Genomic DNA, 18,862 nt, shown 5'->3' on the forward strand with positions numbered 1-18,862 from the left:
TACGTGATTTTCAGGATAAGCTAACAACATCTGAATATCAGTAACAAGCAATATGCAACAGATGGAAATTTGGTTGGTAATTCTGTTTTTATCAGCAAAGATATTTCATGCTAAGCAAATTTTCGTGCTTAGCAGCTCTATGAAATTGGGCCCAGGACAACAGATGCCACTGTGCAATTCCAGGCCTTCCGGTGTGTATATATCTAGCCGGATTCAATGCTACTTCCTTAAAGACTGTGAAGAGGGTAACCTTGTATCAGCCCCAGGAGGAGTTGGTCAATAGCCCTCACCTTAAAGTGGTCGTCCGTCCTTGTGATGTTAGGCGTTCACTCACCAATTTTTATTATGTTTTAAATGCTATGAGATTGTCTGCACTGAAAAATGGAAACCAAAACGGTCTTTGGACTGCACTTAGTGCAGATGCCTTATTCAATGATCTTCCCAAGAGATGCCCTCACCACCCTCCGTCTCAAGAAAGGTAAACCTAGTCAAGCTCTAAAAATCTTGGTCTCAAGAAACAATGATGCTACTAGTCAAGCCCTCAAGAATTCAGAGATGAAGAAGGATGAGAAGCCCTAGAGAGAAAGTCTTGTATTTCATCAACGATCTCTTCACTGGTTGCACCAAGCACCGTGTGATGCTGCCTGGGTCTCGTCAACGACTGTTTTAATTGTCTATGCATTCCCGGCTGAGGGTCTAACTTCTCAAGGTCCGCTATACTCTTCAGTGGGTGATCTGAAGAAGAGGTTTGGTGTCCGAGGGATTTCAAGACGTCGCTGGGGAATTTGCCGTAGTGAGCTGTGGAGCAGAGGATGAGCGGACGATCTCGAGGTCTTAGGCGGTTGGCAACTGTCTTGGCTACTGCTGTGTGGGGGTCCATCAGATACCCTGATTAGGAAGATAAAAATGTCCTTTCAGATCGACGAGTTCACAGGCCTTGAACTTTGTTCTTGAAGGGGCACAGCAATATTTATGTGGTAAGGGGCACCTCTTTGAGGAAAATATACATTTGAACATTGAACCTTACACGGGGCATCACAGCAAAAGCACAGGGCACCAAGGCAATTGTTGTGGGTGCCATGGGGCATTTCAAGGTCAGAGTTCAATATTGGGGGGGGGGGGTATGCACAAAACTAATTAGGTTAGATACCACAGTGTTGGACGGATTGATTTAAGAGTACTAAATATGACACTTCAGACATTTCATGATAATCTGACATGGTTCTACTCCTACACAGATGTGGGACAAGCACTTTATACTCTGTGCTTTACAAACTCCTATACCCATAAACTGCACCGACTAGTCAGGTGATATGTTTACCCAAGATTCTAGGGCCAGACTAAATTTGTACTGCTTCCCGCAGAATTCAGCTCTTTTGGCCCATAGAATTAATATGTTTAACTGGGCGTTGTTAGCACAGAATTCTGCAGTAAGCAGAGACAACTCAGATGTCTTAACCACAAGACAACAGACTGGTCCAGTAATAATTTGCCAGTTCCAATCCTGTAAAAAACTCTGCAAGTCTTTCATCATGTCAAACATTTGGGAAACTTTTAAATCCTGTGCACATCGCTTGAATATGTGAGGGAAACCAAACCAGACACTTAATGAGGCCCACTTCAAAGGCACACAAGGCTTGGAGGGTCTTTTAGCTACAGGAACCACACATTAGTGTACAAATTGCATCAAGGATAAGGAATATTATTTTGGCTTTACCCTACATAAGAATGTAATAAAACTGATTCTGACTCGTGTGGGAAAAAACAAAGGCTACAGCTTTTAAAAAAGAAAAAAACAAGGAACCTGATCAATCTTTCTGTTTGGTGCTAGCTACTTTATTTCTGGCATACCTGTTTGAGAGAAAGTCTTCTTGATGGTGGCCGAATATTCTTCTTCTTTGCAGCAATCTGCGACAAGACCAAACTCATCTTGGATTCGCTCTAGAATCTGTCGGGACATTTAGAGTAAAGTGAAGAAAAAAAACCAATTGACATATATTTGTCTCCACAGCAGATTCTGTGTAAGTCATACTACATTTTGCTTCAAGGATATCATTGGAAGCCCTCATTTCTATGCAAGACAGACTGGCATTTTTTATTCCCAGAGCCCTGTATCTAAATTACATTGAACCAAAACAATTGTTTTTTTTTAAACCTCCTTTTTGAAATTAGAAAAAATATACACACACAAATCGAACTTGACATATATTTGCTACCTGATTGAGACTGGGTGAGTTGGGGCATATTCCTCAACCTAACTTGGACTAGTCCCAAGTTGTGACTATCATTATGAAATCGAACCCTGAAGACAATAGGAACAAATGGTCTCTATGGGGAATTCTAAAGAGATTGGTGTTCTATAAGGAATTGAGCGCACAAACTATATGGAAGGAAAGAACAAAAGATGTCTCCACATAAATAAATAAATAATTTATTCATTTATATTGCGCCCATTCCATAAAATGTACACAAGCGCATAACAAAATAATTATAAAAATATAACATTTTACATCAGGAAAATATACAGCAATCCAAACAAACTGAAAATACAAGAACCTTACAGGACAATCCGAAGAGTTAAAATTGCAAAACATAAGACAGACCAAAACAAACTAGTAAAGGAACAATATATTTATATGCACAATCAGTAAACAGCTTCTTTAAAAAGATAAGTCTTAAGGACAGATTTAAAAATATCGAGGCTGCCAGCGCTCCTAATATGAGGGGGGAGTTTGTTCCAGAGGTGGGGAGCACTATCGGCCTTAATACAACCAACTGGGTGACTAAGAAAAATACCATTATCAGAACTGCGAAGGCCGTAGCGAGATAGGGGTTTGATGGAAACAAGCTGAATTAAATACTGAGGAGCTAGATTATGAAGAATTTTGTAAGTGATCATTAAAATTTTAAATTCAATTCTAAACCGAACAGGGAGCCAATGTAACTCCATAAGTAATGGAGAAATGTGGCAATATTTGAAAGCATTACAGACCAGCCTGGCACAGGCATTTTGCACTCTCTGGAGTTGTTTAATCTTAGTGTTGGGTAAGCCATAAAAAAGACTATTACAGTAATCTAGTCTACTAGAGACAAATGCATGAATGAGTGTCTCGGTACATTCCTTAGACAAAAAATTTCTTATGCGCCTAATGTTATGCAAATAATAAAATGCACTACCACAAACTTTAGTAACGTGAGTTTTCATTGACATATTGGCATCAAACCATGCACCTAGGTTTCGGGCAAGGGAAACAGGTGACACAATTGACTGCCCAACCTGAATACCATCCAATGTAACCTTAGATAGTTGCTGACGGGTACCTATGATCAAGAATTCAGTTTCATTGTCATTTAGATACAACCCATTAGCAAGCAACCATTGGCGAACATCATGAATGCAAGCCTCCATGGCAGAAAGAGCCGTCACCTGACTACCAGCCTCGTCAGGACTGAAGGACAGATATAACTGAGTATCGTCAGAATAGCAGTGAATCTGTGGATGATGAACTTTGACAATGTCAAACAACTGGCTAGTATACAAAATAACAAGTAGGGGCCCTAGACATGACCCTTGCGGAATTCCCCATTCAAGATTATAATTATGAGACAGTTTACCATTAATCGAAACCCTTTGTGATCTGCCAGCAAGGTATGAGCAAAACCAGTTAAGGGCAGTACCATCAATTCCAAAGCGAGACTTAAGTGTACTCGGTAAAAAAACATGATCCAGTGTATCAAATGCAGCACTTGAATCTAATAAAACCAACAGGGTAACATGTTTTCTATTCATAGCCATTAACAAATCATTTTGAATTTTCAACAGAGCAGTTTCGGTACTATGGAATTTGCGGTGAGCAGACTGCATCAATGGGTATAAGTTATTCTCAGTCAGATAAGATTGTAACTGACATGCTACAGCTCTTTCAAGTAGTTTAGAAACAAACTGCAGATTACTAACGGGTCGGAAATTCTCCACCCTGGCCTCGAGACCCGGCTTTTTTAGCAGAGGCAGAACAACCGCAGACTTCCACATGTATGGAAAATGCCCAGTTTTTAGTGAAAGGTTGATCAACCTCGTAATGAAAGGCTATATGAAGAATATCTAAACAATCAGTGAGTAGAGCCATGGGAATTGGATCCAGAACACAAGTTTGTGAACACAATTTTCTGACAGTTCACTAAAGTCAGTAAAAACTGCTGACCCAAATTGGGATGAAGCAGGTGTGTCATTAAGGGAACAATTCACCCTCGACAAGGATAACCTTAAACGGGTAATCTTTTGGACAAAAAAGTCACCCATATGGTTAGCAAGCTGTAAATCATCAGTATGCGCAGGTAAAATAGACACATTATTGCGGAAAAGAAAGCCAGCCGCTTTGAAAAACCTTTTAGGATCACTACTATTATCTTGTATAAATCTAGTATAGTAGTCATGGCGGGCAACTTTCATTGAGAAGGTGACATTGTTTTTCTTCAGTGGATGTAAAACAGAGCATGTATGGCTGAGCATTATGTTGTCTTTGTCACCTGAACAAGAGCTGCAGTTATAATATGTTTATATCAAATTGAGCTTGTAGTGGTCTTTGAGTACTTACCCGAGGAGAAACTTTAAAGTAATTCTGTTTGCCGAGCTGCTCAAAGCATCGATTCACCTCTGCACTATCACCATCAGTAACAAGATACAAAAACCTGTATCAAAAACAAGAAAAAAAAGGAGTTTTACATGACAAGTTGCAATGGTTGTCGTGGTGGAGCGGATAAGAGCACCGGACTCAAGCCCTGGTGTTTTTGTTCAGCAGAGTGTGGGTTCGAGTCCCAGTCGAGGCACTTGTGTCCTTAAGCAAGACACGATGCTTCGTCCTTCCGATGGGAGGTTAAGCCGTTAGTCCCGTGTTGTGTAACGCATGTAAATGAACCCATTGCACTTAGTGAAAAGAGAAGGGGTTCGCCCCGGTGTTCCTGGTTTGATTGTATGCATATTGGCCACAGCACCTTTTAAGCCATTACATGGTGCTATATAAAGGAAATGGTATTGGAAAATACTGAATGTTGAAAGGGCCTTGAGTATCACTGAGCGCTATGTAAAAAGCAACTATGATTAGTATTACCATCAATTATGATACATGTAACTAAATATAACATCCACACTAGTGTGACCATGTGCTCAGTGCTACAATTGAATAAAAAATTTTCAAATTTAATATTACACTTTACAATTACTTAAAACTTGTGTATAAGTTATGGAAACCGTGACAACTTACCTTTCTAGATTGGAAGACTTGAGGATATCAATGGCAGGTGCCATGGTAACATGCAAATGACGGTGTCGAAGGTCATAGCAACCTGTTTGGATAAACTCAGTCAAGACGTTGTTTTCATTTGATGCACAGATGAACTTGCGGAAAGGAATTCCCATGGACTAACAAAACAAGATGCATACATTTACATTGTCACTCTTTTGTCATTGAATTCCTTCAATTTCAACATTGATACATAACAGTTTTGAGAATATAAATGTTTGAAAAATGCAGCAAAATCAAAATATTATTTTTGTTTAGTGCTAATCATAACTCATACTCTGGGAATCCAAAATCCGTATGTACATAATGTACATTCACTCCGTCGACCCAAGTTACTTGAGTCGAGCGAGATAAAGCAGCCAGCTAGTAATCTGCATGACATGCTTCCACTGTAAGTCACACTAAAACTTACTCCAATGTTTAACAGAACTTCTGGTAAACATTGGAGTCGCATTTCCTACAGACTTCTCAGAAGTGAGTATGAAATGCACTGAGCTAGTTTGGTTTGTTGAGGATTTATGCATGAAATGAATTGTTTTTGGACTTTGCATTCCACACACGCAAAGTGTCGAGGTCCTCCCACTTTCATAGGAAATGCCTTCAAACGACGATTGCTAGTCTTGGATCCAGATGTAGCCGAGAGCCAGGAGTGTGCGCATACAGAAGTTTTAAAATTTGTATTTATCGTAATAAAAACAATGTGCATAGCTATGACACAAACAGGATTAAAGGCAGTGGACACTGTTGGTAATTACTAAAGCATTAAACCTTACTTGGTAATGAGTAATGGGGAGAGGTTGATAGTATAAAACATTGTGAGAAATGGCTCTCTCTGAAGTGACGTAGTTTTCAAGAAAGAAGTAATTTTCCACGAATTTGATTAATCAAGCATCTGAAAGCAAAAAACTTCGTGTGACAAGGGTGTTTTTTCTTTCATAGTTATCTCGCAACATCAACGACCAATTGAGCTCAAATTTTCACAGGTTTGTTATTTTGTGCAGATGTTGAGATACACCAGAAGACTAGTCTTTGACAATAACCAATAGTGTCCAGTGTCTTTAAGCACAAAGTATGACCTCAGATTATCCTTTGTTTTTCATCTCACCTTGGCATAAATGGCAGCTAGTATGTTCCCAAAGTTCCCCGTAGGTATACAGATATCGCACTCCTCACCAATCGATATCACTCCTCGTTGCGCAAGGTCCAGATATGCAGATGCGTGGTGCACCACTTGGGGCACTAAGCGCCCCCAGTTGATGGAATTGGCTGCGCTTAATCGCACTCCATGATTGGCTAGTAGATTGTTGTTGAGGGCGACATCATTGAAGATTTCTTTGATGGCAGTCTGGCAGAAATCAAAATCAGTCTCCACACCTGTTGAGAGTTTAATTTGCTTGTTTCTTATCAATGGACCATGTTTTTGACTGCACAAGGGCGGTTTTAACAGCAAATTTCCTTGCATAGACCTTTCGCAAATACCCATTGCGCTAGCGCTTAGTGCCGTATCAGGAGATGCTGGTCTAGCTAGCGATCAAACTTGATCACGCGCACATACCAAGAATTTGTTATAAGGTCTAATAAATAATAGTTATGGCAACTATGGAAATAAAAGTAAAAGTTTGGTTCAAAAACATGGTCAAAAATACTACAAATTGCTACATTATTGACTAAAAAACTAATTAAAATCATAACTGACAAACACTTTAAACACAAATTTAAATGATTGAAATTAAATTGTTTGTATTGTCGAGTCGTTTAAATGATCACCAAAAAAATATTTTGCAAGCTGTCATGCCGAGTGTGTGAAACAAACATGTATGTGTTGCTGCACAAGGTCTGCTTGTGAAAAATTAGTCGGTCTCTAAATCAACTTACCTACAACATGTACATTGGTCCCAGTGGCTGCCGTCATGAGTGACTTCTGTACTTCACTGATACCATCCTCTGGGTACAAGACCATCACCATACTACCACTTGAACCTGCACCAATAATGAAACAAAGTAAAGATATCGTTAATCAGTCAAAATATAACATCAGTTGTGTTATCCACATTACGCCCGGTTCATACTTCCTGCAAATGTTTTGTGCGAAATAAATATTCCTGCAGCACAATTGCCTGGGAGTGGGTACCGATTAATGCGTCACCAAAATTCCATTCACATTCGCAGGAATCAGGCGTTACTCATTAATTGACAAGACCAAAGACAATACAAGTCACAAAAGTCTTTGAAGTTGAGATGGTTTCAGGAATGCTAAGGGCCCAATGTGCAGGGGAATAAAAGTGTTGCTTTCAGAGTGCTCATTGGCTTAAAAAAGCGCATAATAAACACAATATTGCATTAATTACAGGAAGACAAAGGAAAAAACCAACTTTAGAAATCTCGACAAGGAGTTATGTATGAACATTTTGTGTGAACGAACTGCTTCGTTGAGAACGCCCTCTCTTAGAGATCCTACTATGTCCTCATCCCAACCATCACCAGCAAGTGAGAGTTTAAACTAACTGCCTAAAGCCCGGTTCATACTTCCTGCGAATGCGAATGCGAATGCGAAGCGAGCTTGGCATGAATTTGACGTCACAACCCTCCTTTCGCAGCGATATTCGCAAGTGAGTTCAGCAAAGTTGAACTGCTGCGAATTTTACGTTGCAAATTTGTGACGTCAACATTCGTATCGCATTCGCATTCGCAGGAAGTATGAACCGGGCTTACCACATAATTGGGAATGTTTGTCTGGATTATGAACTTTTCTTTGACAAGCCTCAACATAGACCTTCATGCAAAATTATACCCATTGTGCAAGCGCTATCTGTTGATTGAGGTGCTCGCTGGTCTAGCTAGGGATCAAACTTGAGAGCTAGCTAGACCAGCATGCACCTCATTCAATGCCTACAGCATGGGTACCAAGTTTTTGTGATAAGGTCTATTTATTTGTTTATTTTATTTTTTTCATACATTATCATACAGCAAAAGCGCCAAAAAACGGATGGATAAATTTTTGGTTAACTTGCAATAAAATACTAAACCGAACAATATACCAAGAGAGTGTACATGTATGACCGATTAAATCTCCCAACCCTACTTTATGGGATATGACTCCCAAGGAAAAAGTTTGTGTGTTAAAAGTTTGTGGCCATCTTACCGGCAAACTTGCTGAATCCATCAAGCACTGCACTACCAGTATCACCAGATGTTGCCACAATAATTAGATATCTAAAATACAAAGCAATAAATGAGAGATTGAAGAGACGAGGCTTAAAGGGATACATTGCCTTGGATCGGTTGAGATGGTCTATGAAAAGTGTTTGAAATTGTTTGTATAAAACTGCATATGGTTAGAAAGGCGTTTGAAAGGAGAATATATAGTCTACACAATCATGCCTTGAAACTGCGTGATTTTCCTTATACTTTGTGAAATAACACGGTCCACCATTTTATGGAGTCAACAACTTGACTCCACAAATTGGCGTACCGTGTTGGCCCTGACGTATACGGAAAACCATGCACTTTCCAGGCATATTTGTATGGATGGTTATGCTATTTTTAAAACATTATCTAACCATAATATGCATTTTGAACATTTTCAAACGCTTTTTCTAGACCAGCTTGCTCTATCCAAGGCAACAAAGATGATGTTTGAATATTGAAATCATCAGATCAGTGCTATAAGATCGTCAATTTCAATTTCCTATCTGTTATGATTGAAAGGGCGTTGAATAAAAAATGTAACCCACAAATAAATGTTATTTTCTGAGACAAGACAAATTTTCTTTACTGGAATTGTTCTTAAACATTTTTTCCTTCTAAATACATTTTAACTTTACCTTTCGGTTTCTTCTTTTCTCAATACAGCTTGTGTGAAGAACTGTGGCATTATCTGAAGAGCTGAATCCTTAAAAGAAGCTGTCGGTCCGTGAAATACCTCCATGACGTATTGATTGTCTTGAAGATGAAAAACTGGAACGATACTCTCACTCTCAAATGTCTCTGACGAATATGCCTGATGGACGGCATCAGCAAGAGACGTTGGATGAATGTCCGTAGGATGAATCCATCGTTCAAGAATCCGCTGGGCTCTCTCCTGATAGGTGCATCTGAGAATCCTTTCCCACTGTCTAACGTTTAAACATGGAAATGCCCTGTCTGGAACGTACAGCCCTCCATCCCCAGCTAGACCTTGCAAGACCACGTCTTTGAAAGCAGGTTCCTGAGAAGGCGATGATTCATCACGTTGGTTCCGGGTAGAAATGTATTGGTAGCTCTTCCGGTAGTCCTCGAGAGCGAGTAGGACTTTCTCGGTAACTTTCTCGGGGTCTTCAAACCTCTCACAGATGATTCTAACATCGTAGACCCCCTCGTAGAACTGTTGTCTGAATCTGAGCAGGTCTAGCATCGAGGCTCCTGGTGATTGTCCGACAATGCGGTCAACCTTCATCCGGTTCAGACGTTCTGCGATGTCGTGTTCATCAACATCCAGGAAAATGACGAGCCCCGTTTGGGCAGCATGTTGCAGTGACTGTCTGTGCATGGGAACCGATCCACTTAGGGAGAGAATGCTGCTGCTTAGGTCCAACTTCAACAAGGCTTCTCCTTCAGCAGCCACAAAGTTATCAGGACCAACTTCAGTTAGCTTCAAGGATGAAAAACAAAATGTTTCTATTTAGTACAGAAATGTTTTTGTTATGATAAAGCAGTGTTTGTATCTCCTCAGTGCTCTCTGAAACCTACTGGGGAAATCCCAAGAAGCACATAGGTCATTGCGATGCATGTAACCATTCATCCTGACAGTCTGGGACCATCGGAGAGTAGGTTGGAGTTGAGCCCATGACAGCTTCTATATTCTAGAGCATGTAGAGCCGCAGACCTCAAAACTCACCTTGCTGCCTGGTAACATGGGGCCAACTTGATATAAATTGCAGTACAGACTGAGATTAACAAACTGCCAGAGTGATAATTCATCCATATGTCAGATGATTTGTTTACTCCATTGTGTCTCAGAACAAACCTTACAACTTTTTCCAAAATCAGTCTTACATTTTTTACCCAAATGCTTAAGTCACTTAGCACACATTCATAAAAATAAAGAGGTGTTACAACCTACTATTCTGCATCACTACACAATGAGTGCAGTCGTCTTTTTGTTGGTAACAGTCCGCTCAGCAGAGGTACAGAAATTCAAAAGTATAAATTCGAAAAGTCTGGGTTTACCAATCAAATTATAAATAATTTTTCTTCTATAGTTACAAGTTTGTCTAGCCGAGCTAGTGCAGTGTGAGGTGTGGAACATTTTCCCCCTAATTAGGCTATTAGTGTTTCCCTACCTTTTCAGCCACAGTCATGTTCCAGTGTCTCTCTAAATAGTCATTGTCAAAGTCGACCACAGGCCAGCCAAGTTTACGAGCCAGAATTCTACCCACGGTGGTCTTTCCACAGCCTGGACTTCCCATTAAGATGATGTTACTCTTCTCCTGTCAATAACAACAATTATTTGTGAATATTTAAATTATACACACTGGGCACAAACGGTCGATCAATGCAATCAGTTGTTCTCGATCCACGATCGGTAGATTCTGTTAGTACGATACCTGTGACTTAACCCTCCTTTAAAGGCACCGGACACCTTTGGTATTAATATATTCAGAGACCAGTATCTCACGTGTTCCAACAATGTGCATAAAACAAAAAATCTGTGAAATGTTGACTCAGTTCAGATGGTCATCGAATTTGCATGAGAATAATGAAAGAAGAAAAACAATTTGTGTGCTTTCAGATGCCTAATAAAAGGCTTCTGGCCCGAAGTCTTTAAATATTTGACTTGAGTGAGAAATTACCTTTCTCAAAAACTATGTCACTTAGAGGGAGCCGTTTAAAAAAAAGGCGAGTTGCGGCAGCGAGTTGACGGCGAGTTGACGGCAAGTACTAGAGTAGGACCCCATGAGGGGGTCTGCACGTTTATCATGTTTATCACCTGTTTCCAGTTGCGGCAGTCATGGAGTGTGACAAGAAAAGGCCCAGCCTGCACACAATAACAACATTTACTCTGACCTCAAATTTCATTCATTGGAGAGAAAATATATACAAATAATAAAATATAATGAATAGGGTAGATGGCCTTAGCTTTCGATCCAATCCGGACCTTCTTCAGAGGCATAAGACAAGTACAAACAAATACATATCCATTTATAGAAAAAGAGAGGGGGAAAGGGATTAAGGAAAGGATCCAGAAAGAAGCGGGAAAATAACAGCCAATCAAAGTTCCTATTTCAGAAACAATATTGGGGGCAAATAATAAAATATTTAATATAATGTCTATTGTGTGTGTCTATCCTGTTTTGGATAACTTTCCGTATGGCGCCACCACTTTTTCACTCATTTTTACAAAAAGGGATATATCAATCAGGTAAATTAGATACTATATTATTTTATTTCGAATGAAAAAGTGGTGGCGCCATACGGAAACTTTTCCCCTGTTTTGTATACTTTTGTATGATTGTATTTATTTTTTTATGAACCTGCCCACCCTCATGGTCATGCCCAACTAACTTACACGGAATCCAGCCTGGATTCCAGAGGTCACGGTGGTTAGCGATCTTCTTACTCCCCTGCTCAATCTGAATAAATTGTCAATGTCATCATATTTCACCAGGCTGGCCAAAGACGATCTTTTAAGAAGTAGACCACCATGTGGACCAAATCCATATCTCGCACTTTGCTTTGCAAAATGTTTCCACCTAACTAAGCATTGTGCCATTTTAAATCTTTGCGTTTGAAAATATCTTTAAAACTAAAAAGCACAGCGTTTCTGTGGTGATGGCATCGTCTGCTGTCAACTTGTGCGGTACCCATCTCCAAAAGTCATAGCTTTATTAAACTATTTGCACTAGCAAGTAAAGTACCGACTACAAACTGATGCAAATTACAAAGAAGCTTTTTGATTGGCCACATAACAAAGATTTTAGTATTCCGGCCAATGAAAAATACTTTGATACAGATACTGGGCAACAGCCGATAGCATAGCGGGCGGCCCGATTCGCTAGCGGGCGGTATATCGCACTCGCTCTCACGGTCGCCGGTAGCTCGCTCTGCGAACTTTCTTCAACCGGAGGCTGGTCATCTCGCCCCCTAGGAAAGTCGTCCCCAGAAAATAATGTAGGCTACAATACTTCAGCCGTCACTGTTTCTTGTGGATTCATTATTTGTTCCGCCCTGAATCAGTGAATATGTCTCACTTTACTCAAATGTATGATTCATTAATTGCTATTTAGCCTATGTATTTGTTTAGGTTACAGCTGCTTATACTTTCTTTTGTGGAGGCCGCTTATAACGGGGCGTTTTTTGTGTGGAAGAAATCAACGGTTTTCTTCTCCAGTCATAGCGTGGTAAATCCTGGAGTCCAGGATTTACCACGCTATGGCAACATAATAAGATTAATATAACAACTCAAATTAACCGTGCTTACGGCAATTTCACGGGTTAGCGGCGAATTTTGGCTTCTGCGCGTGCGCACTTCACGTTACTAATTAGGCATTCTATGCTTACAAGGCTAGCGCAGAAGTTCGGCGCTTGATAAGTATAAAGCGGGGAATCGGTGGTCGTAAACGCAGAATTCGGAGGTAAGCAGAGCCATGAAATTGGGGCCCGGTGTGGCGGTTTCAACTTTCCGCTGTGTTCAGTTTTCCGAATGACCAAATACGGTAGCATTACGTCATGCGATGCCTGCGCACAGCAAGCGAAAGTAGTCAATTTTTAGTGCCGTATTGAGTCGTCCATTACCCTCCGGTAGCTGTCATGGCGGCGTCCACGAGTCGAGTACAACTAGCGGCAAACGCGTGGATCGTATGAGTTGTTTTTTATGCAAGCAGAGTGTGACCTGCCTAAAGTTGTACCCATGAATACATGTAAAGATGGGGCAAGAGATTATGTGACTACACAGAAAAGAATCGTAATATAAACAATTTGGGGGTCATTGCTGAGAGAACTACAGTACTCGCGTACTCGCGGCGGTATCTGACAGGTCACCCGGAAAACTGAACACGCCGGAAAGCTAAAACCGTTTGAGCAACGTGTCGAAATTTCCAGCTACGTCACCCGGAAAACTGAACACGGCGGAAGTCTGAAACCGCCACACCGGTCCTTGCTCTATGAATGAACGATATAGCTGACGAAGATTTTTTACCGAAACTTGATCTACTATTTACAAAATAAAATATAAAAATATAAAAACATACGTGGTGATTATCGGAAATTTTGGTTTATTTTTGGAAACCACAGACTGTAATGAAAAAGTTGAAATCTTTTCCAGGATTTAAAAAAATAATATCCAAGGAAAGTCAACAAACCTAAATAAACCACTGGTTAAAAGACTACTTTGTGATCAATATTCATTTTTCCGAAATAGGGCGATGCCATTGGATAAAAATAACAAAAGCGGCGACACCCGCCACCACACTGCGCCGCTCGCTAGGATTTAGCAGTGCGCATGCGCGAGTTGAGCAGCGCCATTACTACTAGTACTAAGAGGATTTGACTCGATGACGTAGTTCTTAATTTCACCAAGAAAAGGTAAAACAATTTTGTTTTAATTTCTTCCTGTTGAAATGCATTTCCGTAAAACCGCTGGTAGTTCGTGCATGGTAATCTTTGGTTATTTTGCACTTAAAATTTATGTACAAAGTCCCCTCAATTTCATTCTGACTCCGTGCCCAAAACACACTCATGAATAATCCGGTTCTGTTCACTGCTGTGTGCCACTCACTGTGGTGGTGCTAGTGCTACAGTACTTTACAGGACCTGCCTTAATACTATAATAATAGCCCTGGTAGGACGTCAGTCAGTGCCACTGCACTGACGTCTTGGGATTAAAGGTTCTTTACAATGCAAACACAAATTTTACTCAAATTTTCTTTATTTTTTACCTGATTTGAGGGTTAACTTTCCGTATGGCGCCACCACTTTTTCACTCATTTTTACAAAAAGGGACATATCAATCAGGTAAATTAGATACTATAGTATTTTATTTCGAATGAAAAAGTGGTGGCGCCATACAGAAACTTTTCCGATTTGAGAAGCTGAAATTCTGTTCATATATTCATAGTATCCCTCACTATATTCTCAACGAGTTCACAAAATTAAGTTGTTTTTTTTTGTGAAAAGAAAAACATTTTTTAGCAGCATAGCCGTCTGCCACCATCTTGGTTTTTCACAGGACCTCCTGTACATATGTGCAGACAACAGAGGGCGCCTTCCTTCGTGCGTATATTTTCTTTTCCCGGTACGGTTAGCATGCGCTAATTTATGGTAAAAAGTGGCCTCATTTGTTCTGGGAAAAAAATACGCTTCCTGCACATGGAGTCTTGGCACAAGACGTCAATGCTCGGTATCGCATAGTTCTGCGCTTTGTGTAAATTGTTCGCTGACTATTATCTGCTTAAGTGTTTGGTTGCCGCAAGTTGAAGGCGATTTGGCTGCAAATAGTAGGCCACCAGTGATCAGTGCAAGAAAGTGTTTACACGGAAGTTAGTGCACGACGTAAGAATGGAAAATGTCAATTTCAATTTTCTTTTCACAAAATATTAACACCAAAGGAGACATTTCAACAATTTTAAATAATGCGGGCTTGGATTTCCAACTACAAGGACCGTCAGTTAATCCATCCCCCCACACAAAATGCTTAGATGCTTTTACTTGCATGATATGCGTATCTTCTGCACCTGCTAGTTTCCACCGCGACCAATGTGCGAGTATAATCCAGAGCAGGTTTCTGCACAGTATAAGAAGATGAGATGTTGGTGATGATCTTCATAAATAATAAGAAACTGATTCTTCCTTGGCCCTATGTCTATCTACTCCATGCTAGGGGGTGAAATCTTTTTTTGAATAGAAACATCGTTTTTATGCGGATATCCTTGCCCCCATTATTTTGTGTCACTTACCGTAGCGGGCACATTGGCCTGAAGAGCACATTCACTCGAATGTGCTTTTAGTCTTGGTGTATCTCTAGCAAAAACATTGTCTGGCCAATGGTTGTATATATCTGCCATCTCACATCTGGCGTTTATTGAGTCTCGTATATAAATCTCGCATTAGGTCTTTCATACACGAATGGGCTTTTTCCATTTGGTTTTTACGTGCATGTCGTTCAAACACAGAATGGTTAAGTCCAACTCCGTCCCGGCTCAGCTGGTCATCAATTATTCGGGTTGGGATTACTCCACTCATAGAGGGCGTTCTGAGTGGTGATCGGTGATCTCTGTGGCGCGGAGCCAATAGAGGGAGTTTCGTGATAGTTGAGTATTGCACCAATACTAGATTATGCACATTATCGGTATCGCTCAGCATGCCTAGTCTGTTTAAAAAAAATTGACTTGTATTACAGTTGGAGATCGTGCGTACCATACAGCCGTCAAAGTGTCTGACAGGTCAAGTTGATATGACGCGTGGAATCGTCAAGTACGAATTGTTTGAACTCCCATTCTTACTCGTGACCATGTGCATTGTTAAACTTCATTGCAACATCTGTTATTGTGGTATATATATCTATAGGGCCTTCTGGCTCTCGTTCATTACAGAAAATGATATGAATCACATCTAGCCCTTTTAACGGAAGTTCTTATACTTTATTTGCAGATGTGGTTGAAGATGCATTCAAGATGGTTCAAGACTCAAGGTCGGATCTTCACATCAAGCTTGCAAGAAGAAGATTGGAATTAGGTCAGTGCAGATCAAATCCAGAAATGGATCCAATTGTATCAATAAAACATTCATTCTGTAAATCTATACTCTTTAGTAAACAATCACAGTGCTAACTGTAACTTGCTTCAGTAAATTCTAGTAATGATTGATGTAAAATTACAAATTCCTATGTTATGACAATCAGGGTTAAAATTTTGCAAATGGTTCTGAAGAACTCATGCAGCATCAACTTGTTAATATAAGTCCACTCAAGATGAATGGCCTATTTTTATTGTTTATGTATATCCACATTATGTTTTTCGAATGGACCATGCAATACTACATATCAAATAGTATCAAAAAATCAATGAGGTCTTTTGAAATCTACACTTATTATTGATATATCCGAATCATTTAATTTACTTCATACAATGGCTTTTGTGGAAATTGATTTAGTCGGAGAACAGACTCTGAATTGTAGAATCATTTAACTACAAAAGTACTTGCCTTCAGCTCATACATTCCATAAACAATTTGTCATTTATACACTTTCTTATGTGCTGCTCAGAACTATAAGGTCGCTAAAGGCTTTTTTATATTTCTAATGATCTCCAGATCATTAGGTGAAAAATGCATACAAATTTGAAAAAAGTAGATAAAAATCAATAAAATAAAATTTTACTTTGAAGTGATAGTTTCAATTTTGAAAAACACTATTGATCAATAAACTCCATTTACTAGAGCTCAACAATACTGGCTTAAATTGGTGATGTGGTTCTGTTTGAGGCCAAGTTCTGGGTGCAGAATCTTGGTGAGATGTTGGCCTTGTAGGTTGTTGAAACCCTGGGCGCCATGATGGGACGAAGGGGAACATCGGGATTGTGAACTTGGGTTGACCGAAGAAACAAGGGCAGGTGGATGCAGAGGTCTTTTGATGACAGTATCTGGGTGAGCTGATGGCCTTAGAAACTGATGGAGAGATCAGAGCTTGTTGCTGATCTTGCATTCAATGGCCAAGATGGTTTTTTTTGGTAGGCGTCTGTAAGTGTCAGTCGACAGAATTTTAGTCACCTTGTGGTCATACTTAGTGGTAGATATGTCCACAGTGGTGTGTCGGCTGACATGAAGTGGATGGATTGGTCTTTAGGTAGGGCTTAGATGGCAGCATTCTACTGCTTGCTTTTGAATGGTCTTGGTAGGTTAGTGTTCTTGAGGATTAGCAGGATCTGGATATGGACTTGAGTTAGGTTTAGGGCAGAGTGATGGTTGAGTTAAGGTTAGGGTTTGTGGTCGAGTCCACATCTGACTTATAACCTCAAGGAGACTGCGATTCCGTCGACCAACACTTACATACATTTACCAAGAAACTCCATTCTGGCCATCGAACACAAGATAAGCAACAAGCTCCGGTCTCTCCATCAGTCTCGTCTCAAGCCATCAGCACACCCAGGCCATCTCGAGACTTCTGCATCCCCCTGCCCTCGTTTCTTCGGTCAACCCAAGATTCACAATCCTGATATTCCCCTCCATCCCATCGTGGCACCCAGGGTTTCAACAATCTACAAGGCCAGACATCTCACAAAGATTCTCCTACCACTACTTGGCCTCAAACAGACCACATCACCAATTTAAGCCAGTTCGTCAACATCATAAATGACATTCACCTTGGTCAAACTGACATTCTTGAGAGTTTTGACAAAGTCTCTCTCTTCACCAACATACCTAAGAAAGAAACATGTCTCATCGTCAAATAATGCCTACAAGTTAATCCCTCCATGACAGACCCCACAAGCCTCACTATTCAACATGTCATCTATTTTCTCACTACCTGCGTATTTTCATAAAGCTTCTGATTGAGGGACTAGTTCTATGATATACAAGTTTCTAGTAGGCTTCATAATGGTCTTCCTTGCACACACTTAAATACCTCAATGATTTCTGATACTATTTTATTGGTAGTAATTGGATTGTTTATTCTAAAAACATGATATGAGTTATTTGTAACCTATACAAATAGGGCATTTATCTTGAATGGACTTTTCACAGGACTCAGGAAAGTACTGAGTAAACAGTGTTAACACACATTGGTGTAAGGGTTAAACCAAAATTATCAATCTTTATCTTGGATGCAAATTTAACATCTTTTAAAATAGGAATGGTAGTTTTACGTCGATTATTACTTAATTTTACCAAAGCAACAGCTGTCACTGAAGTGCTCAGAACTATAATACAGTCTTTATTGCAATTATGGGTCTCATAAAAATGCTTTGCATATTGTTAAGCTCCTGGTAATTGTATATGAAATAAATTAAATATTTGATTTCTCAATAATAAGTGTAGATTCCGCAGATTACCCATGCATGCATATTTTCAGTAATTTTACGAACGGCCACAAATCCCTTGCAGCCAAAAATGTATATTTGGAGAAACCATTTTTAGAGTTTAGAAGTTAATTTTGAAATTACTGGCTGGTACATGGAGACTTCACGGTTTAATTTTTTGAAATTTTACACTGACAGCTATCTGGTCCTGTTACCGTAAACATTATTATTCCGAAGTAACTTTGATCATCTTGTTGTTGATTTGTTGAGGAACATTACATAATTGGTATGAACAAAACTTGTCTCAGATCACAGATTTACATCAAACTTACTAGGTCTATTGATGATTGACACTGACAGAAGAAAACATCCCTTTAAACGTTTCTGTCTGAAATGTCATATTTTATGAGAAGTTTATAAAACTAATTTCCCGTTTTGAGTTCGTTGCACAGTGAGCAAAAATGTGTTATAAATTTTCACTATTTTCTCGTGACCCAGGTGGCTTTTCGGTCTTTAGCCTATACAGGTTTGTTTATGTTCATTGTAAATGGTGGATTACATGAAGTGTTT

General features: G+C 39.8%; 1 protein-coding gene across 2 annotated transcripts; it reads right to left on the minus strand.

Annotated features, from left to right (window-relative positions):
• Nucleotides 1–150: 150 nt before the first annotated feature.
• On the minus strand, nucleotides 151–12,116 carry LOC117306952 (threonine synthase-like 1). 2 transcript variants are annotated; one of them, XM_033791550.1, is made up of 10 exons: nucleotides 11,944–12,116; nucleotides 10,622–10,768; nucleotides 9,125–9,930; nucleotides 8,443–8,513; nucleotides 7,176–7,280; nucleotides 6,406–6,674; nucleotides 5,262–5,419; nucleotides 4,596–4,689; nucleotides 1,852–1,948; nucleotides 151–888 (listed from the first exon to the last, which is right to left on the minus strand). In XM_033791550.1, exons 1-10 carry the CDS (start codon nucleotides 12,049–12,051, stop codon nucleotides 542–544), a joined length of 2,202 nt encoding a protein of 733 aa, XP_033647441.1. In that variant the 5' UTR covers nucleotides 12,052–12,116; the 3' UTR covers nucleotides 151–541. The 2 variants fall into 2 exon arrangements, with proteins under 2 accessions (XP_033647441.1, XP_033647440.1); XM_033791549.1 differs by having other exon boundaries at nucleotides 11,848–12,116.
• Nucleotides 12,117–18,862: the final 6,746 nt, after the last annotated feature.

Source organism: Asterias rubens, chromosome 2, assembly GCF_902459465.1.
Source record: "Asterias rubens chromosome 2, eAstRub1.3, whole genome shotgun sequence".
Classification (NCBI taxonomy): Eukaryota; Metazoa; Echinodermata; class Asteroidea; order Forcipulatida; family Asteriidae; genus Asterias; species Asterias rubens.